Raw genomic sequence first — 26,169 nt, 5'->3', positions numbered from 1 at the left:
GAGGGCTTCCAATCTAATCTGAACTACAGTGTTTAAGGAGCAGGTGTTTAATTTCCCTCCCACTTTCCATATACGCCCCCCCCCCCACAAAAAAACACCCGTTATTTCTGGGGTGGAGGGGGGTAGATTCAACAATGTTATGGTCCTTGTATGTTTCTCCTACAAGACAAATAGCAGGTAAAGGGATTTGTATAAGGAAAATGAAGGGATGGAAGGATGCAGGACTGCTCTTAAACTTTTTAGAACAGTAGGAAATCCTAACATATCACATCTAGTTGTTCTTCCATTAAAAAAAAAAGTGTTGTCATTGAAATAGGATTACAGTGAAATTTCAGGATAAAATTGGTGGTTCCTGCTTTGGTCAAACATCCAAGGGATTTTCAGAGGTAAGAAATTTCAGCAAGAAATTTCTTGGGTGGGAAAGTCACATACGCATCATTCACCTGGGCAAATGCAACAAGCAGTAGACTTGAATACTGATTTGTGGGTATGTTCCTCTTGGCATGAATGCACCATTTAACAAGATTTGAGTGTAATTATCACGATTTTGAAATTCTTATCCAAACTCTATTTGCTTTCTGGTACAAACTAGTGTTAAATTTAGTCTTGGTATTAAGGAATTGTGACCTGTGCTCACCTATTCAAATTAATTAAACTGCATTAATCCTTATATTTGCTAAGTCAATGAGTTGTAAAACGGAAGCACACTGTTTCTGAAAGGGAATTTAAAATGAAACTTAGGGAAGACTTCTGTAGGCACCTGGCTTTTTAAGTGAGAGAAAAGCAAAGCAAAAATAATAACACCAGTGCAAACAAAGAACAAAACATATTTTGTTAAGTAAACACAACAATGCTGTTTAACACATGACTGGCAACTGCTCAAACATAAATTATATATATATATATATAAATTCCCATTGCCACTTATGGGGAAATTATGCAGATTAGAATTTGATTAGGCTTATTTCATGAGACTCAATTTGGACTTTTAATCTATTAAGCTCCAATAAATGAGGCATCTGAATAGCTCCCCTGAGCTGCAGCAGTAATAACCACAGCAGTCTTCCCTCCCCGCTTCTGCAATACGTATTTCAACAATTGCTTTAGCAGACGATGTTAACGGAAATTCCAGGTCTCCGAGTACAATTACTTTTTAACTAGTATGAAAATGTCAGGTGTACAGGGTAAGGCAAATGGAGCCTTAAAATGTGCTTAAACGGCATTTTTATGGACCTTAACATTCATCACATTTTCTGGCGCTACTGTCTCCCCTCTCTTGTTTTTGACCAGCTTCGTGTGTTTGGTAGGGCCCACAGATGTGTACAGGAATAAAACTGCAATGAGGCACAATTAAAACCAGTGCAAAGCACACCATTGTGCCAGGCAAGGTATCCATGGAGAAAAGGTCTGCACGCTGCACTCTCACCTCGCCACCTTGCAATGGGGGGCTCTTTTCTGGGATGGTGTCTGCTACTGGAGCCTCTTTCTGGGTTCTGTGTCGTGATCAAATGGTGGGACACATTTTTCCAGTGCTCAGCAAATCTTCCGAGCACCAAATACAAAGGACCAGGGAGTGGGGCAAGCCAAAGGGGCAGACGAAACTAAAAAAATGCCCCATCTGGTCATTTTCTGTCAACGGCTGGTAGGGATTTCCAGCCCAAAATAGCCTGGACCAATATTATCCAGTTGCCCCTTTCAGACCCTTCCTGGAGCAAATCAAATGTTCAATGGCCTGCAGAAGCCTTGTGATTCATCGACCTGTGTGCCTATTCCTTGCACTTGTTCATAAAGACTCCAAAAAAGTATGCTTTCCCCACACAAAACTCGGAGCAAAATTGGTATAATAAGCAAACCATTTGTACAATATGTATATTGCGGCTGCCTATATATTTCGAATATGACATATATTTGGAATATGACATTCCAAATGCTGTTAAGTAGCCCATTGCTGAGCATTAAGTGAAGCAGGAAGAGGGAGCTGCTGTGATGTTAAGTGGCAACAGAGGGAGGGGGTGTATTGGGGTGCTGATAAGCCCTCTCCTTACTCACTACTTAGCTACAGTGGCCAGTCAATGCTGCTGTAAGGAGACTGCAGACAGCCTGTATTGGAATGAAATGTGGTTTTAGAGCTATGAAATTGTCCACCCTCAAAGCTGCTATTAATCCAATAGCTCTGAGGCCAAGAACAGCTTCAGTGAGGGTGGGGGGTGGGCATCGCTTTCAACAAGAATGCCATGGGGAGGGGAAAGGATTATTGCTCTCCCCGCGGTCCCGATCCTGCTTTCTTCCACAAATCATTCTTGCATCTGCTCTTATTACAATGCGGAAAACAGGCGTGTTGAAAAGGCGTTTGTGTATTTAACATCACATTTGTTTGGGCCCTAAACTTGTGTGACGGGCAAGAAGTATTTGTAGATACACAGAGGACAAAGAAGACAACGAAAGAATGAGCCGATTTCTCAGAGTACGAGTAACCAGAATACAAAAGATGCTTTGCTTTTGGTTTTATGGGGAAGCAAACATACTGGAGAGATAAGCTTCTCTTTAAAAAAAAAAACCAGAAAAAAAAACTAGTGTGCAGACCAATCCAGTAGGACCTTGGTCCAGCCCTGAGAGAAAGCATGCAGACACAGGCTGAACCTTGCATGCTGCATACCAGTTTTTCCTTTGGTCAATGCAAGTACCTAAAGTTATATGCCTTCACAGTGACCACAAGGAAGTGAAACATTAACCAGGTGCTGTGTGGTAAATAAATAAACAAAATTACTTCTTCATAATTGGAAATTGGAATTCAAGAGGATAATATTCTTTTGAACTACATACCTACTATATGGAATTTGACAACTGGGCAACAAAAACGGATCCTCCATGTTACTATGGCCAAATGACTGATATTGATGCATTGGGAAGATAAACGTGCAGCTCCATTTATTCAATGGATTGAAGACCTGACTACACATGCCAACCGATGAACAGATTGCTTATAGACATAAACTTTGCATGGACAAATAGAATTAATTTTGGAACTCATTTACACAAAATACAGTAGGTTAAAAATTGCAATTGTTAATTTTACACTTTTGTTTCTTTTTCCTTCTTCACTTTTTTTAAAAAAAAACTTTTTATGTGCTGTATTTAAATTTAAGAATAAATAAGTAATAATAATTGGAATGAAAAGACCTAATAAAATCTTTTACAGTCTGCAAGAGAATGTTCAGATTGTGCAGAAACGAGGCCATGTTCAAGTCTCCTTTACAGTGAAAACACACACATCAGAAACACTATGCTACACTGCCCCTCGCTGAAATACCTATTACGCCACTGCCTTCCATTAAAATAAATACCTTTTACAATAACGTATTACAGGGAGTATGGATTTATGTTACCTGATAATAGGTACAGACTGATGGATAATAATGACTGTTATTATTGAACAAGAGTTTTATGCTACATAGCAGTGCTCCCCAACCTTTTTATCACCGCGGACCAGTCAATGTCTGATAATTTTACTGTGGCCCGCTGAGGGGGGGGGGCGTTTATTGTTTATATTTTATTTAGATTGTTTTGATTTAATAATTTTAATTTAATTGTATTTAATGATCCTTAGGCGGCCCGGTACCAATTGATCCACAGACCGCTACCGGTCCGTGGCCCGGGGGTTGAAGACCACTGTTATATGGGATGGCTAATCATCAATTTAGCACCAAACAATGGAAGCCTCTTTCTTCCATACACATATTATCTCTGTAGATCTGTAGTTGGCAGTGCTTTTCCAGTTATGCTGTTAAGATGACAAAGCCTACCAGAAGGAAAGGCTCGCTTGTGCATAGTCGGTGTAATGGGCGGGGGACGGGACACTGTACCCTGGGCTGTGGAGAAGGGCTATAGCTCAGTGGTAAGGCACCTGCTTTGAACAAAGCAGGTCCAGCTCAATCCCTAACATCTCCAGGTAAGGCAGGGAGAGATCCCAGTCTGAAATCCTGGAGAACCGTTGCTTGTCAATAGACCCATGGTATAAGGCAGCTCCCCATGTTCCTATGGCAACATTGCAGACTTAGTGGAGGGAGGCCAGGCTCTTTGGAACTCCCTGCCTGTTGAAATCAGGCAGCCACCTTCAATATACTCTTTTCGGTGCATGCTAAAAGCATGTTTGTTTAGGCAAGCCTATCCAGACCTGTAGAATGTTGACAAGCATTTTAATATGGTTTTCAGCTTACCATTTTAAATATCGCCCCCCCCACACATTTCAAACAGATGTTATCAAATGCTTTTTACTAATAGTTTCATTCTTGTTGAAAACCACTTTGAGGTTTTATTGCAATCAAGTGGTATATAAATCTTGTGAAGCAAGCATCCAGAATATCTCCATGCAGCAAGAATGGCAGTGAAGGATCAGAGAGCTGCAGCTGGACATGGAGTAAAGGTAAAGGTAAAGGGACCCCTGACCATTAGGTCCAGTCGTGACCGACTCTGGGGTTGCGCGCTCATCTCGCATTATTGGCCGAGGGAGCCGGCATATAGCTTCCAGGTCATGTGGCCAGCATGACAAAGCCACTTCTGGCGAACCAGAGCAGCACACGGAAATGCCGTTTACCTTCCTGCTGTAGCGGTTCCTATTTATCTACTTGCATTTTGACGTGCTTTCGAACTGCTAGGTTGGCAGGAGCTGGGACCGAGCAACGGGAGCTCACCCTGTTGCAGGGATTTGAACTGCTGTCCTTCTGATCAGCAAGCCCTAGGCTCAGAAAGTAATGCTAAAAAGCATGTCTTGCAGTTCTTCCTGATAACATTCCTAGCATGACTGTAAGAGCTGTTCGACAGTGGAACGGACTCTGTTGGAAGGTGGTATACTGTCCTTTGAGGTTTTTAAGCAGAGGTTGGATGGCCATCTGCCATGGATACTTTAGTTGAGATTCCTCCATTGCAGGGGGTTGGACCCTGTGATTCTGAGTATGTCTTAAGATTCTTGGATAACACACACACACACACACACACACACACACAACGAATTTTCTGTATTCTCTCTAATAACTACAACTTGTGCACCTTTGATAACCATAAAATGCAGCATACCAATAAGGGATTTAAAAGACAAAAGAATGACTCAAAGCTAATCACCCATCACAATAATCTAAATTGTAGTTTAAGGTCTTTGAAATATATTTTTTACCCATTATAAGTAAGCATACGGGCAATTTTTTTCATGGTAAGAGGCAATTTGGGGGGAGCTACCAGCCTCAGTCACTTTCAGAGTAAGCAAAGGTGTGCTGTGGAAGCTCAGGCCTGCGAGATGTGAGCTATATGCAAAAGACACAGTTGTCTTCCATTGAATAAAATGGAACAAACCATTGGAATTTTCAGTGGAACTAGAATCAGTCAGCTAAAACAGCTCTGGAATTCCATCTAAGATGAAGGTCACAGCTGATTAAGGAGATCATCTAAGAAATTTTCAAGGAAGATACAAGAGTTTATCTTTGCCTAGTGAAATTTCCCAGGAGGGTTCTGAACATCCCTAGACTGTCATTTGATTTCAATATCACCTAAAATGAATTTTGAAGTGAATTTGGAGTCATCCTCGGGAGAAATTTTTAAGGCAAGCCAGAAACAGTAAAATTTTGTTGGAGGTTTCTCCACCCTGATTGCTATTGCAAAAGTAAATGTAAACTGAAGCCACTTGGTGAAATTTAAGTGTCTCTTTAAACCGAAATATGCTTCACAGTTGATTTACTGTGTCCACAGATGATGGGAATAAATCAATTTGTTTTAATAGAAAAAATCCTTCCAGTGTATCTGAGGGAGTGTGCATGCACACGTAAGCTCATACCAATGACAACTTGGTTGGTCTCTAAGGTGCAACTGGAAGGAATTTTTCTATTTTGTTTTTATTTTGTTTCGATGGCAGACCAAGATGGCTACCTACCTGTAATTTGTTTTACTGTTACTAAAAATGCAACATTTCCCTCCTAAGTAATAATATGAACTTCTTGCAAAATAAAAAGCATCCTTCTCTACCACATTGCCTTTTTGTTAACTAATTGCAAAGCTCAGACTTGTATTCCCTTTACTGGCCACATTGCAATTCACAAGTGCCCTCTCCAAAATTACCCAAAGATGAAAGGTGTATTTAACACAAGCCAACTATGCTCAGTAACAACATACCTTATTCTGGCCATTAAAAGTCATTGAAGAAGCATCTTGAACTAGCTTTGAGTAACACTCTTAGGCTGCAATCCTAGGCACACTTACTCAAGAGTAAGTACCACTGCAGTTGATGCTACTTACTTCTGCATACAGGAACACCAAAAGAGCTTCATGGCTGAGTAGGGATTTCAATTTTTTTTTTTGTTCAAAGATGGGAGGGATGTTGCGGTTATTATTAAGGTAAAGGTAAAGGGACCCCTGACCATTAGGTCCAGCCATGACCGACTCTGGGGTTGCGCGCTCATCTCGCATTATTGGCTGAGGGAGCCGGCGTATAGCTTCCAGGTCATGTGGCCAGCATGACAAAGCCGCTTCTGGCAAACCAGAGCAGCACATGGAAACGCCGTTTACCTTCCCGCTGTAGCGGTTCCCATTTATCTACTTGCATTTTGACGTGCTTTCGAACTGCTAGGTTGGCAGGAGCTGGGACCAAGCAACGGGAGCTCACCCCGTCACAGGGATTCGAACCGCTGACCTTCTGATCAGTAAGCCCTAGGCTCAGTGGTTTAACCACAGCGCCACCTGGGTCCCAGTGGTTATTATTAAGTATTAATAAATAATCAAAACAAATGTATCCATGCTTGCTTTATTTAAATCTTGAATTCATCCCAATCATTATCATCTGAACAGAACTGCAGTAAATTGTAAATTACTTTTGATCCCCTCCATCTGAAATGTCACACCTGGTCTCACACTGAATGTAGTATAGTCAGACCTACAACAACACAACTTGCTTACAGTGCATGAAACGGGGTTATTTTTATGGTTCAGGGTAGAGAGTACGGCTCTCGTGCCCTCACGAGATATGTGCCTTTTGCAGTATGGAACCACAATTTTAGGGAAAGCTCCACCTGTTGATATTCTCTCTGTTGGACTTCTTGCTACTTGTGTGTGACGCCTGGTTTATTTCTGAGTGCTCCACTGAGAAATAGGGTACAGATTTGCATGCCACGTAAAGTATACATAAATGTTAGGCAAATATGTGTCCTCTCTGGCGAATGCAGCAGAAGACCCAATCTACATACAGTATATTGGGCCCAGTAAAGCCTTTTGGCACCCCAGCCCACACCTGGTATCAGTGCAACGTCAGGTGTAGGGCAGATGCATGTTGCTTTGCCAAAATGGCCTTGTGGGCCAAATGGGGAGGCCTAGCAGACTTAACAGTGGGCCAGATATTCCCCATGCCAGCTAAAAAAGAATTCAGAATTGACCGGCACTTGGACAGTGCACTAAATGAATGTCACATGGATGGGATGCCGTGCAGCACCACTGCCAGTTGTGCACTAAAATATTAACATGGATACAACAAAATCCTAGCCCTTTGTTCCTCCCATTATACATTGGGAACATCTTGAAGTTAACATTCCTTTGGAGGCACAACCTTTTAAGCCAAAGAGAAAACACTGTATTTTTAAATTCATGAATTTTCCTAAAGTAATTGCCTAAATGCACATAAATAACCATTTATTAAACAAACAATATGTGCCAAAACAAGGAAATATCCTAGAATTATGCTCAGGAGGCTGCTGGCTATCAGCCCTAACATCAAACCTCTCTCATAATCCTGTAATATATTATCGATATGTTCCATTTTGTCGAAGCTATCTTCATAATCAAGATACTCACAGCCGCTGTGGGCATTGGAACTATTTTTAATTTTAATTTAAAGAGCAATTAAAGAAAGACAATGGATACACAAGATAATAAAGTAAGTGATTAGCGGCATGCAAACGACACAGGCTTAATGATAATACCTAGTCCTATTCTCTAAAGGGCCTGTCGAGAGAACCCTCTTCTTACTTGGGGGTTGTTCAGCTAATGTGCCTCAACCTACAATTACAACATTGCTGACACCATTAACCACTGAAACAACATCACTTCGTGAAACCCTTGTTGTCTCATTAAAATGTAAAGGGTCAGGTAATTTGCCAGCTTTGTAGGTCTAGTTTTGTTGTTGATAATTAGCAAGCATTACCCAGAATAGGCTCCCACTGGGAACCAGTGAAACTTTGTGAAATATTAAAGAGGAAACTCTCTACATTTTATTGAAAACTGAAAAGATTTGCAGCTGGCTGTGACAATAGCTACACATCTGAAAATATGATTTGGTACTGTGCTAAAGCCCAGCATCAATGAAATGTGTGTCAATTTTAGTTGTATAAAAATAATGCTGATGAATCAGGTCTAAATTCGACTTGTCTGCCTCAACATAGGCAGGTTATAGATCGACACCCCCGAGAATGACTTATTCAGAGGTCTCACTGTATTGAACAGCACAAAGCCACATCCCTATATTCACTTAGAAGTAAATTCCATCAGATGCAACAGTCTTACTTCCAAGTCATGGTATTTAGTAGTGTTAGATGGAGAGTTTATGCCTCTGTGTGATTTAGCTGCATTTGTTAAAACAAGGAGATTGAGAGAGAACGTCTTGAAATTCCCAGTCCTCCTTTTATTATAACTTTCCTACCATAATTTTAAAACAGCTCCAATAACATTTACCATCAGTTAATATGTTGTCTGGGAACTGAGCAGTGTCCTGTTCTTTAAATGGATCTTTTGGAACATAAACCACATTCCAATAAAAAGCGAACAGAAAATTATGAATTCATTAAAACCACTTTGGTATCTTTGGTACTACATATAATATTTATATTCCAAATCCTGTAAAAATATGCTTTAATATCTTTAGGCAACTATAAGGGCTTAAATATTTATAAAATGGCTAAAGATAAAGCATAGCCCTCTTATTCCGACATACAGATGATGTAAGGCATGCAATCAAAGACAATAACACTTTCAACCCATTTGTCATCTTAAAGGAGCCTCTCGACTTCAGTTCCCTTGTGAGCCATCTGCATGAGAATTGTTGCCTGCACAGGGCACTCCAGAGGAGTTTGCTCCTTAAAAACTACCAAGAGTGCTATACTTCACATAAAACAGGGTTTTTGGAAAACGGAGACAAAACTATAAATTTGCAGGCAAAACAGCTCCGGGAGGGGCTTCAAAATACTGCTGTATTTATCTCTGGGACATCTGGGAAACAGGAAGCATTTTGATTTAATATTTCATAACACAGAGGCAATTGCTTCCTTGCCTGGTATATAATTAATGCTCATAAAGAGAGGGTGTGTGTGTGTGTGTGTGTGTGTGTTTAAATTTTATTTCTCAGTATCAGGTTATATATATATATTTAATACACACACACACACACACACACACACACACACACACACACACACACACCTGCATATTAAAAGGTTTTGCTTTCCTTTTGAGATGCAGAACAACAAATACAAAGGAGCCATAATATGTTTCTCTGCTACTATTATTTATGTTTGCACTTAATGTATACCACCATATGCTTAGCAGTAGATTATATCCCTCCTCTAGCCATTTTCGGCTCATTCATTTGGCCAGAGCTGGCTTGACTTTAATTAGGAGCAGAGAGGCTGTGATCGCAGATGAGAAAGGTGCCTCTAACTGAACCAGCTATTCTCATACAAGCCCATCTGTTTTCAGGACCCTTGGTTCTCTTCTCCTCCACACAACTAAAGCAGTGCAGAAACCATGTGGCCACCCTGTTAACTGAGGAGCCAGCCACAGGCATGTGTATTCCCTTCCCTCCAACATTTGTGTTTCTCTTCACACAGGGTATGAAACTCACTTCATACTGCCATTTTAGATTCTTGGTTAACAGAAACTCGGTTTAACGTAAATGCTGGCTAATGACTAATCCACAGTTAAATGGGGAAGGTTGATTCCCCCGGAGTCTGGTGCTTGGATCCCAATCTGGAAGCTAGCATTAACTGGCCCATTCTGCCTTCTGCCATTTTGGGAGCAGCTCTCCCCTCTATCTTCTTTTACAGAAGCTACGCCTTAAAGAAAGGCATCTCGGCACTATGCCCCCCCCCAACCCCCGGCTACTTCTGCTGAAGTTAACTCTGCCTTGCTACTGCTTTACAAGGCTTTCTCCGGCTCAATGTTCAATTGTGTGTTGTAAGCTAACAGAGGCATGGCAAATTCACTTGTGTTTGGCACACCACCTAACATGCATTTATGCCAAGAGTTTAGCAGTAACTGTGGTAGTGGTGTCAAATAATCTATTAAAAAACCACAACACCTTCCACTGCCCACAAACCATACCTTTAGAGCACATTTAAAGCACACACCCCACCAAAGAATATAGGGAACTGTAGTTTGCCCCTCACAAAGGAGCAATTCCCAGCACCTTTCTTGGGAGGGGTGTGTGTGATATGCTGTGGAAATGATGTCAGGGTTGCTGTGTTATCTGTTTAAACTGGTATAATTTTATTGTCAACTTCACTGCTGGGACTGCATAGGATCTCAACTACATTATGCCAATATTACATTGCTGGTGCTAGAGTCACTGCTGGCATAGGTTTGTCTAAGCACAAACTCATTTTTGTATTTTTCTCTATTTATTTACTTTTACACCGTCTTGCCACGGGTCCCATTACAAAAATTGAAAACGGACCTCGCGACAAGATCACTTATGTGGCTAAAATACAGTTCCCAGGAGAAACTCCCATAAGTTGAAGTCATTCAGAAAACCGTTCTCTGAACATTGCAAGGCTGAACTACACCTGAACTGTTACGGTGCAATCTGTTTTATAATGCCTTTGGAAAAAATGTTACTGCTCAGTCTCTCTTTCTCCTCCCATTCAGCTTCAGAACTGTTCAAAGCCATAAGGTGTTTTTATTGTCTGAGAATCAGTTTTTAATGACATGCATCATTCTTATTATGCAGGATTCAAAATCACAGTTTAAATCATTAGATGATAAAAATTATTGGACTGAATATTCAGAGTTACGACTCAGAGGCAAATCCAGTACATAAAGGCAATTGTTATACTTAACTGTTCAGGAATTTATACATATAAATTTATACTTATTTATACATATAAATTCCTAAACAGTTAAGTATAATAATTGCCTTCATGTGGTTGGCAAGGAAGCTACCATGCACTTTCTATTTCAATTGAGGTGTGTGTGTGATGTTTTGGATTTGGTCCCTTGCGGCAAGAATCAGCAAGTTTGAGGAGAAGCAAAGACACATAAGAAATTTAAAGAGGGAATACTAAAAAAGGAAAAGTGGTAAGCACTATATTTTTGACAACATTATTCTGCAGTGCATACAATATACTTCATCAGTTTACTAGTGTTGCAGCATCTGATAAACAAGAAATTTATCATATACTGATAACCCCTTCCCCTAAAAATTGTTGACCATGCAGGCATGGCCAGCACTGATTGAGAGCGATGTATCAAATGATACTTGCACATATGAATGGGCCACCATACATATTTACAATATAGATGGAACGCATATGTCCCTTCAAACTCAGTCATCTTCACAAGAGTCAGTTCGCACATGCTGTTGCTGGCAATTAAGTACAAGAATCAACTAAGGGACAAGCCTCAGCCTCCCTTTGGCTGTGAAAATTTAGAGCAGAGTAAAAGGCTTGGCCTTGCCCACTTAAGAAATGGTACCTCAAGGCATAGCTGCCAAGTTATCCCCTTTTTTTAAGGGAAATTCCCTTATGCTGAATAGGCTTCCTCATGAGAAAAAGGAAAACTTGGCAGCTATGCCTCAAGGATGCTGATTCTGTGGAAAGGACTCACACACTTGCATGCAGTTTGAATCAACATAAACTTTCATTGTGGACAAATGGCTCCCACATGTTTGCAGTTGGGGTATTTGTATGCTTTTGAGCAGAAGAGGAAAAAAACAGCCAAGGAAAAAGGGGTTAAGTAGATCCTTTCCCCCCACTAATGACTGTGACCTCCTGTAGTTTTAAAAATCCTATGTAAAACATACATGCAACTGTGTGGCATGTGTATTTTCAGTTTAAGTGCAATTATATTTACTGGAACATTGTCTGTTTCTCAAGCTTGCTCAGACTCGAGCAGTGGTTACAGAACCTGTTGGAAAGCTACATTGTTTATTGTGTATTGTTTAAAAACCTATCTTCATGTTTTTTCCAGTTTTAAAAACTATTATTTGCTGTTTGTATTACGTTTGAAAATAATCTTGAGAGGCATTTAAAAGGCAATTCATACATTATTAAATTATTATTATTATTATTATTATTATTATTATTATTATTATTATTATTATTGTAACTGACTGATTCTGGGCCATGTTTTCTATCTACAACATCTATAGTTAAAGCAGATAATTATGTGGAGCAAATTTCGAAGGCCACCATCAATCCTCGCAGTTCCCAATGTTCTGCTGTCCCTCTTAAATCAGCAAAGAAAATGATTCATCAGTCCAATCTGTGGATACTCAGCTCTTCTATTGAATGTTTCACATTAATTTTTGAAATAATTCGCCACTAAAAACACACACAACCTATTTATTAGTCTTTTTCCAAGGGGGAAGAATGGAACCCCGCTTCTCAGACATGTTACAAAGGGTCGCCCCCCCCTTATGAAGTGATTTTAGATAGGAGATGGGACTATGTTTTAAGTTTGCTTAGTTAATCTCAGTTTCAAAGGTGTTCCTTAATGCTCATTTGAAAAGCCTGAATAAACCCTGTTGTTCTTTATAAAACGTCTTTGAAATGATTATTTCGCTTTGACAATGATTTACCGCCTCAGATTAAACTGTTAAGATTCTAAACAGCTGTTGAAACAGTTGATGGCAACCCAGCTAACTTTGGGCTGGTTTAACAGAGGTGAAACTGACAAATTATGGTTGGGACAGATTCCCTCACTATCATACAATAATATAATGTGCTCAGAAATCCATATAAAAGCAGTTTAACTTGTCAGGGTGCACATATAGGCACACCTCTGCCTTCATTTAGCAAAAAAAAAAAGGTGGGGAGTATAAACAAACAGAGGAGGGTAAGTAACCCGGCAGGGGCAGGAAAACTGTTTCCACTGGAATTTTAAGTAAAGTCAAAGCAAAAAGATGAAGAACTCTGATACCAGTCCCCCAGTTCAGTCTATGCAATGCTTTTTAAATGCTTCAAACCTAGAGAAAATCTTCTAAATACTTGGAACAAATATTCTAAGATTTTGATATTACATTGAAAATAGTACATTTAGTGCAGCCAAATCACTGCAAAATACTCACACTTAACACCAGGTGTTATTTGAATGTTATTTGGCACCCACTAGTTCCCTCTCTTAGTGGCTACTTCTAGGCACCATCTCCCTCCTCCTTTGCCCTCACAGTCTTCAGCTTAGTTTGCCTACTACATTCTGTTTACAAATTGCTATGGAGTCCTCACATCAGGTGACCTCACATCACAATGGCATGTTGTGATGTAATTGACAAAAAAATATGCAGGCAAAGGAGGAGGAAGGAAATGGTATTCAGAACAGCATCAGAACTAGAGGTTAATCCTCCATCCAGGCAAGCAAGAGTTATTATCAGAGCTCAAGGACACATTCCGGCCAGGCAAAAACACTCAAGAATAATGCTGGTAGGGGTACAGACTGGGGAGTGGGTGGTGTGGGGAGCAGCCTTTGAAGATATGACTGAGGGCAGGAGTGGAGAGGTTGGTTAACCAACTCAGCTCCTTGCTCAGTCAAAATCCATCTCTATGTCCTTCTTGCTCATTAGAAGGCTGGGTGGGATCCTGTATTTCCATATCTCTCTTACAGCTGGGGCAGGTGATTTGGAATAGATAAGTGGCAGGAGACATGCCCCCCCAAAAAAAACACCCACAAAAAAGTATACAGCTTTACATATGCTAATTTATAAATATATAAACAAATAAAAAGGTGCATATTATTAAATGATGGCTGTAATTGAAATAGGATGCATCTCAATGCAATAGTGGGGAGGGCTGTGGCCAAGTGAGCAGGTATGGCAGCTCACTTTGCTGGTTAGGTGCTAACTGGGCAAACGTCAATGTCCCTGTTCTCAACTTCTTAGGGGTCTTTATGTTTTATGTTGGCTTGGAATAGGCAGATTCTTTTCAAATAGGAACTGTCCTCTGTAGACTAGGAGACTCTGTCCACCCCCCTTTATTCTGCTTAAAATGGCAGCCTCCCAGGGCAGCTGTTCCATAAAAGAAAAACTCTTGGGAGACTGTTGATGTCTCTCCTATGTAACATTGAGTTTGTCCCTTAGAAAAAGTGGTGAAAAGCTAGAGGGAAGGCCCGGTGCAATAGGATTTGTGGAAACAAAACAAGCAAGGACAGCACATTGAGATTCGATAGCGAGGGACAGAAATTAACCACTAGCTCTGCTGCTTTCTCCTGACACCTCTCAACAAAACTGATGTATTGTCAGTGAAAAATTGGCATGTGATATAACCTTATCAGGTGGACTGCTTGCCTCATCAACTAATTTGAGTTTGATCTCTCTGTCTATATTTGAGATGTACAGTAAACATGAAATTAAAAAAAAATCCTTCCAGTAGCATCTTAGAGACCAACTAAGTTTGTCATAGGTATGAGCTTTTGTGTGCATGCACACTTCTTCAGATACACTGAAACAGAAGTCACCATGAGTAAACCCTCAGGTTCATATGGCCAGAGGATTGCCGCCAATGTTATTATCTACAGAAAACAAGCAGGTGAAGCTTTCCCAGGCTCTGTCTAAAGATATTTATGGGTATCAATCTGTTGTTAAAAGCATAGAAGCTTGGGCAGAAAGTATAAGGAGGAAGTGGCCCTCCATGGCCACTGTCACTGTGTTTGGTGCAATTTCAGCTTCCTTGCATTTTAAAGCAGAAAGCTATGCCTAGCAATGGGTCAGGGTTTGTACCAAATGATGTGAATTGAAATGTTTTCCCAGGATAAATAATGCACAAACTTTTAAGCAAAAGGAAAGTGACAGCCGGCTCTGTAAATAAAAGCACTTAGTCGCCAGTAAGGAGCTGCAAAGTGGAGGCACTCTTTGCTGATCAGCAGAAATAGGATCACCATATATATATTGCTGCTGCTGCTGCCACTGTGCTTCCTGTATATTAAGGACAGGATGTGTGGGGAGGGGGGAGCTCTTTTGAGCAAGCCCCCCCATTGACATTAATATTCAACCGGGGCTTGCGCAGAAGGGCTTTTTGCTGGGTTCTACACTAAAACTGCATCTCACAGAGAAAACTGTCACTCCAAATACAATTTGCAGCAATGTTTATGCCACCCCTTTGATCTAATTGCTTTTGACAATGTGAACCGTGGTATTTAAGATCCTTCAAGAAAATCTACTGTTCTGTTGTGAAAGCACAATAACGAGATCAGAAGTAGTGCACACGTAAGTGGCACAAACCTCCATGAAACTAAGTGTTTCCTTACTGGGTACTTTGGAATTTTAAAGAGTAAGTATCTCAGCACCATTCCCACTCAGAGCCAAATGGCTTACTGCTTGTTCCAAATTTTGAGCATGAACTGTTGCCCAGGGGCTTTTAAAAACTGTGACCTAGGAACAGATTGTCTGTAGATCAACAGAACAGTCTGTTTCTGGCCTCTCTCAGTTCCACATATAAATCAAGTTAGGTATTACAGTGAAGTTTATAAATTCAAAGGATCTGTATGAAAATTCATATTTAAATATATCTTTTCACTCAACGCAGTCCTGAATTTGTTTTCTCCCAATGTCAAGATTTCTTAATTGTTTATTGTAAGATATGCAGTTTTGTGCATTGGTTTAAGTGGAGAACTGCATCAAAATGTGAAATCCAAAAGTAACCAGTAACTGTGATCTGATCAGCACGTTAGCCTCAGAGGTGCAAATCAGGCTAGTCACAAATAGTCAATTCCTCAAGCATTCCTAATGTTGAAGTGGTACGTTTAGATAATAGGGCATGGCTGCAATATCACCAAATCACCCAAATATTCAATCAGGACAAAATAATAGGATTTGAAAAAGAAGGATCAAAATAATTATTACAAAATTCTAAAAAGAATATATCCAAAATGTATAATCTGTTATTAGAGTGGGATTTAAAGGATGAAGAGGTGAAGGAGGTCATGATTAAGTGGGCATGTGATATAGGTTATACAATTCGGCTGGAACAACTGGGAGAAGCTATGGAAATATGATATCAAATTTACGGCATGTTATACAATCAGAGAGAATTTAATGAAAATGCTATACCAGTGGTACAAATTGGCAAAAATCTATAAATTAAAAACCAATACTTGTTGGAGATGTAAGAAAGAAACCGAAACAATGTATCATATGTGGTGGGAGTGTGGATGTATCAAACAATTCTGGAATAATATATATATGAGGAAATAAATAATAATAATGTTTAAAATATCCTTTATTAAAAAGCCAGAAGCATTTCTTCTAGGCTTAATTACAAATTATATTCCTGGTGATAAAAAGAAAGTATTCCTATATGTGACAACGGAGGCAAGGATGCTTATAGCTGCAGATTTTTTTGGGGGGGGGAGGGAATTCCATCAGTAAGAGAGTAGCAAATCAAACTATGTGGATACATAGACCAAAAAATTAATAAAAGAATGGGACGCATGTTATATGTATAAGCAATGTAAAACGGAATAATTCTATGGAAGATTTGTTGGTAACTTCTACATGATTGGATAATCAATCTGCAGCTCATGAATGTCACTATTGTGTCTTCTGTGAGTTCCACCCCGTATTACAATGTACCTGAGAGTGGACCACATGCACAAGCAATCATCAGTTTCTCAGTGTTACGCTGGATTTTCTGCACTGAAGTGGGAATATCTAAGCAATCTCTATTTTGATATTTTCTGAGGAACCAGGAAGTAGAATAAATAAGGTTGCACAGGGCAGTATTGGCCTATGTGCTGCATAGATATAAGCAACTTTGTTTTGAATATAAAAGTGGGATGTTGAAAACAATAACAATTACTATGTACGAATACTATTGTTGGTGTCTCATCAAAACTTCAATTATTATATCCACTTCTGATATATCAGTCTGAGCCTTATATATTTGGGTTTGCTTCTGGAGTGTTAGCAGAGGGTGGAGTTTTTTAAAAAAATATATCTATCATTTCATAGGATGGAAAGCAGAGGCAACCTGAATACCGTAATAAACAACAAAAACACATATAAAACAAATGCACAAAATACCGATATTTTTACTTGTTTTGCATAATTCTTATTGGTTTGCTTTTTCCTATGTTGCAATAATGGGATCTGATAGGAAGCGCACAGGAAATGCCCAGTCTTATTTGTGCATTATCATTTTATAGGGTGTTTGTTTTGCTTTCATAAGTGTTTTTATCCAACCTTGGGATAGCATTGGTGAATAGTGTGGGGGTCAAAAAAAAGGACTGCATTCATGTAGAATTGTAAATAAATTGTGAGAATCTTCATGTGCATTCTATGAAGCCAAACCTTCCATTCTTTCCCCCTTTTCTCTCTCTTTCCCCCGCCTTTAAAAAGTATTATCTTTATTTAAAAGGTGTTATTATTGTGCTGTGTGGCACTTGGCTGCTATCTTGCGGACAAAGCAAACACCCTTGTCAGAGAACATTTGCAATTATCCCATTTTGCATCCAGCGTGAGGACAAGCCACCTCTGGCTATGTGATGTGTAGCAATGTGACTTCATTGCTATAAACTTGGAGGCTGCAGAATGCTACAGATTTAGCAATCACCCATCTGAGAGTGGAATGAAATAAAATTCTACCACTCAGTCCATTTTCGCTCCCTTGCTAGGATTGCCAAAACTTGCCTTTGTGTATGTGTGCAAACAGTGTGGTGTTGCGACCGTCCCTTTAAAACCCATCGTACCAATCAGCAGGTTTAACTGTCAAGCAAGCTGATGTAAGGTCCCTTTGAATTACTGAGTGAGGGATATTCTTCCTGCCAGGTCCTGTCCCCTGTAGGCACTATAGAGAAGTATTATAGGGCAGTTCTTACCTTGGGAATTAGCCTGCAAGACCCCAATGCTGTCATCAAACTGCATAGACTTGATGTTGAGTGACGCCAAGATGCATTCCTTGTCCTGCAGCGAAGTATCATCAATATTATTCTGATTGGCTGACAGGATTACGCACATGTCGCAGAGGTTGATGTTGACAGCCCTTAAATCAGCTCGACTTAATGGTGTACCCTTCGGCAGAGAGAGAGAGAGAGGAAAAGGGGAGGGAGGTGGAGGAAGAAATGGAAAAAAAACAAATTAAATACTGAGAAGGAGCTTTGGGAAATTATTTAACAAGTATCTTTTTTATGCTCTGACATTAAGCTGGTCTAACTATGTGCCAGGGAATAGAAGGAATGTGCTAATCTAAAGGGTAGTTGGTGCTGATGGCAGCATTTTAGCGTTAAGTCTCAATACTCAGTCAAGCTATTACTAACAAACAAGAAGCAGGAATGTTGCCAGAGCTCTGCATCTTGTCTGCAACTCAGAATTGCCTTGATTTCATTCTGTGGCAAGTTCTTGCCTTCCAAGCAAAGCAAGGGGTGTGTTCAAGTATCTTGAACATTGGGCCATGCTAAACCTGGGGGGAAGAATGCTCTAAGCAGGATGCTCTGCACACCCAAATGCAAGGAAGACAAACACTAGGTGAAGCGATACCCAGCAAACAGTAATTATTTTCTAGTCAGCCCCCACCCCATGTACTTCAACAAACTGTCATTTAAAACAGTGTGATTGAACCATTTAAAAAGAAACAGGAATCGTCTCAGTGCCTATTCTTCTGGAAGCAAAATTACCCATCAGAATGTAGCAACATTTTGTAATGCTCTTATGGATGTGTATAAGTTTCGGACCGATGTTTATTTGGGAATAAGGGATGCTCATAACATTCTGGCTCCTGTGAAATGGCCACTGAAATGCATTTATCCACTTCACTGTTCCAAGTGGTAGACATCAATTCTTTGATGGGCCTTTCCTGATGCAATGACACATGAATGCATGTGGACCACAGCAAGGAGCTAAATGTCAGTGTGCTATGCAAGCCACTTGATGCATGATCAAATATTAGTGTTTTGAGGGGGCTTCCACATGGCAGGCCACAATGTATGCCAGTGTATAGTGTTTACAGTCTAGAATGATTCCCTTCCTAGCCACAGTGGTGTGCAAATGTTGCATGGATGAGGGTTGATGGCCAACACAGATCTGAAAATGTGACAGATGCGCCCTGGATGTAGCACAGGAATGTGCATTTAGACATGCCCAGCACCTTGGAGAAACGAGGCATGATAGAGTGATACATTAGTAATTATTAGTTGCCTTGTGTTTTGGGATAGCAAGGTCACTTGTGATAGCTGCAGCTTTGAGAAGCAACAAGCAACTTGGATAGACAAGTATTTCACACTTCAAGCTGGGTTTAAAGCCTTGTTACTTTTAGGCAGAAAAGAAGAAACAAAAGAAAACAGACAATATTAATGCAAAGCATTTGATGTGGAAATCATTGCAATTCTCTTGCTGCTTTGCACCTTGTTTGCTGGGTGTAAACAGCAACCTAATAGAAATTTGCACTATCTTAGCAGTCAGGCATAAATGGCAACACCAAGTAGTGAAGAATTGGGGCCCTTTCAGTTCAGGACTCATTGTGTTAGAAAGAAATTCATATCTTCTGACTGTATACCTCCTTAAAAAGATGAAATGCCACTGTCAGGCTGTTAAATAAAGCAGAGCCAGCAGGCCAGCCTTTAAAAGGTCTTTATGGATGCAGATAGATTAGGTAGATAGACAAATAATACAAAAATGTTTCCAAAGGTTTCATAGGCATAAATAATGCCATAAGTAATGACTGTCATGCTGTCAGAAAAAATCATAACATCAAAATTGGCTGCATGCAGGGCACTCAAGCAAGTGTTCAATAGATAACATAGCTAACATATTTGATAGCAGCTGAAATTCATCCTTGACGAGGGACTGAGCACGTCGGCAAATTTCTTCTAATAAGGTCTCTCAGGGCTTAGTTTTCACAGAGACAACAAACAGGGAAAAGGCCAAGTCCTGAGGCCTATAACCGAATACGAGTTTTTATAAAAGAGGAAGCCCAAGATGAAAGCCAGTGTGGTTCTGTTCAGTTGGAGCATAAAGAAAGAAAGAAAGAAAGAAAGAAAGAAAGAAAGAAAGAAGGAAAGAAGGAAAGAAAGAAAGAAAGAAAGAAAGAAAGAAAGAAAGAAAGAAAGAGGTGGGCTTTGTACTTACAGGCAATATTGAGAGTTTGGGGAAGTTATGCATTGTTTCCCATTCCCTCTTCAAGTATTCAAGTGAGCCCACAAACACAATGTGCTTAAGCTCATGGTAGTGGAAATTGCTGGCTCTTAATGGCATCACAAAATTCCTTAGTCCAATCAGCGCTGATGTCATATCACCAAATATGCAAACCACCACATGGCCACTTAACACTGTCATGGCTGCTTCACTTCGAGTCTGGAAAAGCAAAACAAAGTCAGTAAGGAGGACAAAAAAGAATAACAATTAGGAGGAGGGGTAAACAAACAAACAAACAAACTGTGTGTGTGTGTGTGTGTGTGTGTGTGTGTGTGTGTGAAGTCTGGCCTTGGAAGCTGAGAGGTGTTCTCCAAATTAAATATTTAGGCCTCCTATACTCATTTTGCTGGTGGTAAGCCTCACAGAATTCAAGGGGTCTACATGAACAGGGCTCAACAGAATACCCAGATGGGGTGTGGGATACTTTGACATATGTGACAAGCAATAGTTGATTCTCTACAAAACACATATTTCAGGGTCCACCTTTGGATGAACAAACGCCAAGCATGCAGTATATTCTCAAGCATATCCAGACATAGGAATCATTCACAGGAGTCTGATCCCTCAACAGAAAAGGAAATGTCTAAATCAGCCTAATATAAATCTTATGAATTGAGTGGGATTACTTAGGGTTTAATGCATGATTTATTGCTAGCAATCTGATATTCAATGGGAATTGATGGACCATTGCTGCTGTACTAACACACCACATTGATCACCGTTATCCTATTCCTTGCAAGAGTGGCATAGGAAGCAAGGAACAGCAAACAGTAGCCTTAGCCCATGTCTTCTCCCTTAGTCAGTTTAGTGAGCAACCACCCAGGGAATGAGTGTGCACGAACACCCGCATGTCTACCGGTATTTATTATTTACTGCCATTCGCATGTTTGCATTGTTGGCGGACACACAGAGCAAAACTAAATAGATGATTTCAATCTCAATCAGCTGCCGCAAAATTCTACAGATAATGATTTCAATTACAGGGCAATCCCAAAACTCCTATCCCAAAGCTATATACAACGTATGACTGTTTGAATATTAAGTACAGTGGTACCTCGGGTTAAGAACTTAATTCGTTCTGGAGGTCTGTTCTTAACCTGAGGTACCACTTTAGCTAATGGGGCCTTCCGCTGCCACCGCACCACTGTCACGTGATTTCTGTTCTCATCCTGAAGCAAACTTCTTAACCCAAGGTACTATTTCTAGGTTAGCGGAGTCTGTAACCTGAAGCGTCTGTAACCTGAAGCGTATATAACCCGAGGTACCTCTGTAATTCTGCTCCTCCATCTCTTGGAGGGGCTATGTGGTGTTCTCTCTCTCTCTCCCCCTTCTCCCCTTCAAATCTATCCTAAAACATTTTCAATCCTGGCTTAACACTGCTACACCTGTAATGAGGATTATGGGGCACTTGCCACCTTTATCTCATCCTTTAGAAAAAGGACCGTAGCTTAGTGATACAGCGGGTGGCGCTGTGGGGTAAACCACTGAGCCTTGGGCTTGCTGATCGGAAGGTAGGAGGTTCGAATCCCCGCGACGGGGTGAGCTCCCGTTCCTTGGTTGCAGCTCCTGCCAACATAGCAGTTCGAAAGCACATCAAAGTGCAAGTAGATAAATAGGTACCGCTCCGGCAGGAAGGTAAATGGCACTTCCAAGTGCTGCTCTGGTTCACCAGAAGCGACTTAGTCATGCTGGCCACATGACCCAGAAAAACTGTCTGCGGACAAACGTTGGCACCCTCGGCGAGATGAGTGCTGCAACCCCAGAGACGTCCACGACTGGACCTAATGGTCAGGGGTACCTTTACCTTTATGCATGCAGAAAATCCCTGGCATCTTGGAGAGAACCATGCCTGAATCCCCAGGGGAGCCCCCTTTTGGAACTGGAAGCGGGTGGGGCAGGCTTACATGCATCCCGCTAAATGCAGATGGTGCCTTGGAAACACAACCCCTGTGTAAATGGGCAGTTGCCTGCATATAAAGTCCTCAACAGCTTGGGACCAGTTACAGTTAACTTAAAGGCTTGGCTTACCCCACATAGGCCCATTCAATTACTTAGATTTGTGGATATGGGATTTGGAATGTTTTTGTTTTGTTTTGTTTTTTGCATTTGTGAGGAAAGCCGCTTCCGCGCCTGCGACGGAAGCGGCGTTGTGGGCAGACCGACTGCACCACCGCGTAGGGGCTGCAAGTCAGCCCCTACGCGATGGTGGCTTCCCGCCTGCGTCATCCCCGACCAGCCAATGAGAATGGTCGGGGCGGAGCCGGCAGTTTTAAAGCTCCCCGCAGGCGGGAAGCCGACCTCTCTTCTCCCTTGTTCGCCGGAGCGAACAGTTCAACTTTTTTCGCTAGGTTTAGTTTAAGAAGTGGCCTTTTTGCCTCTAGGTTTAGCTTTAGGCTGCATTCCCCTTCCGTACTGCTCCCGTTTTGTCTGTTTTTTTTTTTTTTCTTTTTCTTACAGGTTTTGTGAGCGGCCTCGGAAGCTAGGAGCGGCAAGCGGTGTTGCTACCGCTCATCAGCTGTTCGCCGAGTGCGCTTGGAGCCGGCATCGGAGCCCTGCAACGGAGCCCAGCAGCGGAGCATTACAACGGAACCCGGCAGCGGAGCCTTTTAACGGAGCCGGTTTCCAGCCGCAGCCTGCTTTGGCCACGCTAACCGAGTGCGCCCGTCAGCTGGTCCCGCAGGCGGCATCGGAGCCCTGCAACGGAGCCCGGCCGCGGAGCCTTGCAACGGTGCCAGTTCCCAGCCGCAGTTTGCTTTGGCCACGCTAGAGTCAGCAAGGTTCTTTCCAGCAGTGGATCTGGGGGCCAGCCAGGAGCGCTCTTGGCAGGAGGCGGATTAGGAATTTTTCCTTGCCGTGGTGTGGGTAGCAGAGTTGAGGCGGCTGCCTCCTCTCCCCTCTCCAGGTGAGGTCTGAGGTCGCTCCTGACGCAATCGCGGACCGGGTGAGTGCTTTCCAGTCTTCCCCCCCCCCATTTTGGGCATCTTCTCCTTTAGCTTCAGTCCCCAGCTCATTCATCCCTCGGTCTTTAGCCCGGTGTTTGGCTTGGAAGGAAGCCATTTGGAGTGTGGCCAGGCGGGTCTCCTGGCGGTCGCCATTTTGGGAGGGCCTCCTTGCGGGAAGGTGCGGCAGCCATTTTAAGTGCGGCCACGTGTTTCTACGGACGGTCGCCATTTTGAGAGGGTCTCTTTTATACAGCCCAGCAGCCATTTTGAGTGCGGATACAAGCCCGGCAGCCATTTTGGGAGGGTCTCTTTTAAGTGCAGAACAGGCAGCCACTTTAAAGGTCTCTTTTTATATAGGCCCGGCAGCCATTTCGAGGGTGGCTACCGGGTTACTTGCCTTACCAGCAGTCTCACCTTAGCCATTAACAGTACCATTTGTCGTTGCCAGTAGTATCAGCTCATTGTCAATATTTACTTATTTTACCCTTAATTTTACCTTAGTTTATTTTTACCTCCTGATTCCTGATTCTATTTGCATCTATTGTAGTTAGCTTACATTCATTGCAATTAATTAATCCGTGATATTCTCCATAGTTGCTTACTGTAAAGGGAGGAGCTGGTTAACCGATCCTGGCAAGGTCACATCCAGTTTTTTGATTCAGTTCATCAGTTTTACAGTGCTTGATTGAGCCCATTGTTTTAAAGCTAATTTGGGAACAGGTTGGCTTGTTCTGATCCGCGTGTCGACTAGGTCTTTTATTAGGGGCATAGAAACATAGAGTTGGAGGAGGCCAAGGGGGCCATCCAGTCCAACCCCCTCGCCAAGCATTAGCTGAGTGCTGGCCAGTGGAATTTAGGAACAACTAATTATAATCATAGAATCATAGAATCATAAGAGTTGGAAGAGTCCACGGGGGCCTTCCAGAACAACCCCCTGCTAAGCATTAGCTGTGTGCGTGCCAGTGGTGTATCTAGGAGCAACTAATTAGGGTCATAGAATCATAGAGTTGGAAGAGACCACAAGGGTCATCCGGTCCAACCCGCTGCCGGGGCATTATAGGTGATCTTTTCGGCGGAGGCCAAAAGTTTTTGCTGAGCTGAGTTACTTGGGATTTGTCTTTCGCTTATATAAATAGCTTATTCGTCCCCCTGTGGTGAGGCATAGCAAGAATACATTATAATAGCATTAAATCGGTAACCTGACAATTATAAGCCCGTATATATATATATATATATATCTAAAATAAACAAAGATATAAATAAAACAATTAAATAATTATAAATAATAATAAATAGGGAAAAAACAGGGTAATAATAATAAATAATAAGCAAATTATATATAATTATAATAATAATACTGAATAATTGAATAAGTAGCTAGGACGTCAGGTGATAAGCAAAATATATAACTCTGTTAGCTGCAATTTGATAATGGCACCCAAGCGTGTGCGAGGTTCGGCCCCCTCCAAGAGTCCTGCAGCACAGGACAAGACTGAGGCCTTGGTACGTGTGGTCTCCACTCTTCAGAAGACCCAGCTTGATGTGTGCAAACAGCTGGCGGCCATCGCAAAATCTCTGGCTCCAGCGGCTGAGGCCACACAGGATGATCCTCGTGAGTCGCAGGTCGAGCCTGCCGAGTCTCAGGATTGTATCCTAGATACTTATTTTTCAGGGGGCGGGTCGCCGGGCACCTCGGCTTCCTTATTTGCCAGCTCTAGCTCTGAGCCTGGAAGCTTTGCGAGCCAGGCCCCACGGACACGGGGGCAGAAGGCGCGATCCAATGCTCCCAACGCCCATAGCCTGGGGGCCGGGGCTCAAGCAGCAGGCTCGCCCGGGCAGTCCTCACAGTCTATTGCAGGTCTCCAAGGGGCCCAGCCCGCACAACCAGTGGCGCAAGGGGAAGCTGGGGGTTCCGATACATCAGGGGACGATGACAACTCCAGGCCGGTGAGAAGTGGCGAAGCGGCGTCGCGGGACGGAGAAGAGCGTCATCGGAGCGGAAAGGCGAAGAAGAAAACCGACAAGCGTAAGAGAGCTAGGGATGACGACTCCTATGACTCAGGTACGTCTGATTCTGATGGTGAGATCCCAATGGAGGATTATTGGGGGATTGCAGAGGATCAGATGGGTCTTCCTTTGTGGGTGCATAAGAGGAGAGCCAGCACCCACCGTAAGGGTTTCAAGGGGACGTTAGAATGGAGGGATGGTGCTTTGATACCGGAATCAAAGTATTCTACCAACTCAGACACGGATATCATTCTAGGATCCCATTTATCAAATAAAACAAGGGAAAAAATCTTGAATGGCGATTTTATAGACATTTTCACCCTCTTACCATTGTCCCATACGTTGGGAAAGGGCGAAAAGAGAAAAGAGTATGGCAGGCGCAGACGTAGGACGCCGCGGGCTGACCGCACATTCGAAAATTGGCTGGATGGAATGCATATTTGGATTGCAGTGATAACAGCCGCTTATCCAAAAAGGGCAATGCACCTGATGGCCTACATAGCTGATGTTAGGATGGCCTACAGGATGGCCGGGGAGGCGGCTGCGCTGAATTACGATGAAGACTTCCGTAGGAATGCTTCGCAAAACCCAAAAACCAGGTGGGATCAGCGCCACCAGCATTTTTGGAGCAATCACGTAGTCCCATATGTGGAAAGGAAACATACGGATCCACCTAGGTCCACCAGGTTTGAACCCAAGAGGGACCCGCGACGCAGGGTTTGCTGGGAATATAACAAGGGCCTTTGCCAGCGACCCAACTGTAAGTACTCCCACGAATGCGAAAAGTGTTTGGGTCAGCACCCGGGAATTTCGTGTTTTAAAGGGAGGCAGTCCTTTCGGGGCGCCAGGGGCAACTCGCAC

The 26,169-nt window shown here is 42.0% G+C and overlaps 1 protein-coding gene across 6 annotated transcripts in view; it reads right to left on the bottom strand.

Annotated features, from left to right (window-relative positions):
- LOC118096077 (calcium-activated potassium channel subunit alpha-1) overlaps positions 1–26,169 on the bottom strand; it is a 550,308-nt gene that overhangs the window by 36,029 nt on the left and 488,110 nt on the right. For all 6 annotated transcript variants that reach the window (XM_060275027.1, XM_060275028.1, XM_035137303.2 and 3 more), the window contains 2 exons: positions 20,294–20,518; positions 18,049–18,241 (listed from right to left, as the gene is read on the bottom strand). In XM_060275027.1, coding sequence (XP_060131010.1) covers positions 18,049–18,241; positions 20,294–20,518 — 418 coding nt within the window. The remainder of the gene's footprint in view (positions 1–18,048; positions 18,242–20,293; positions 20,519–26,169) is intronic.

This window comes from Zootoca vivipara, chromosome 5, assembly GCF_963506605.1.
Source record: "Zootoca vivipara chromosome 5, rZooViv1.1, whole genome shotgun sequence".
Classification (NCBI taxonomy): Eukaryota; Metazoa; Chordata; class Lepidosauria; order Squamata; family Lacertidae; genus Zootoca; species Zootoca vivipara.
This window is presented reverse-complemented; position numbering and strand designations above follow the sequence as displayed.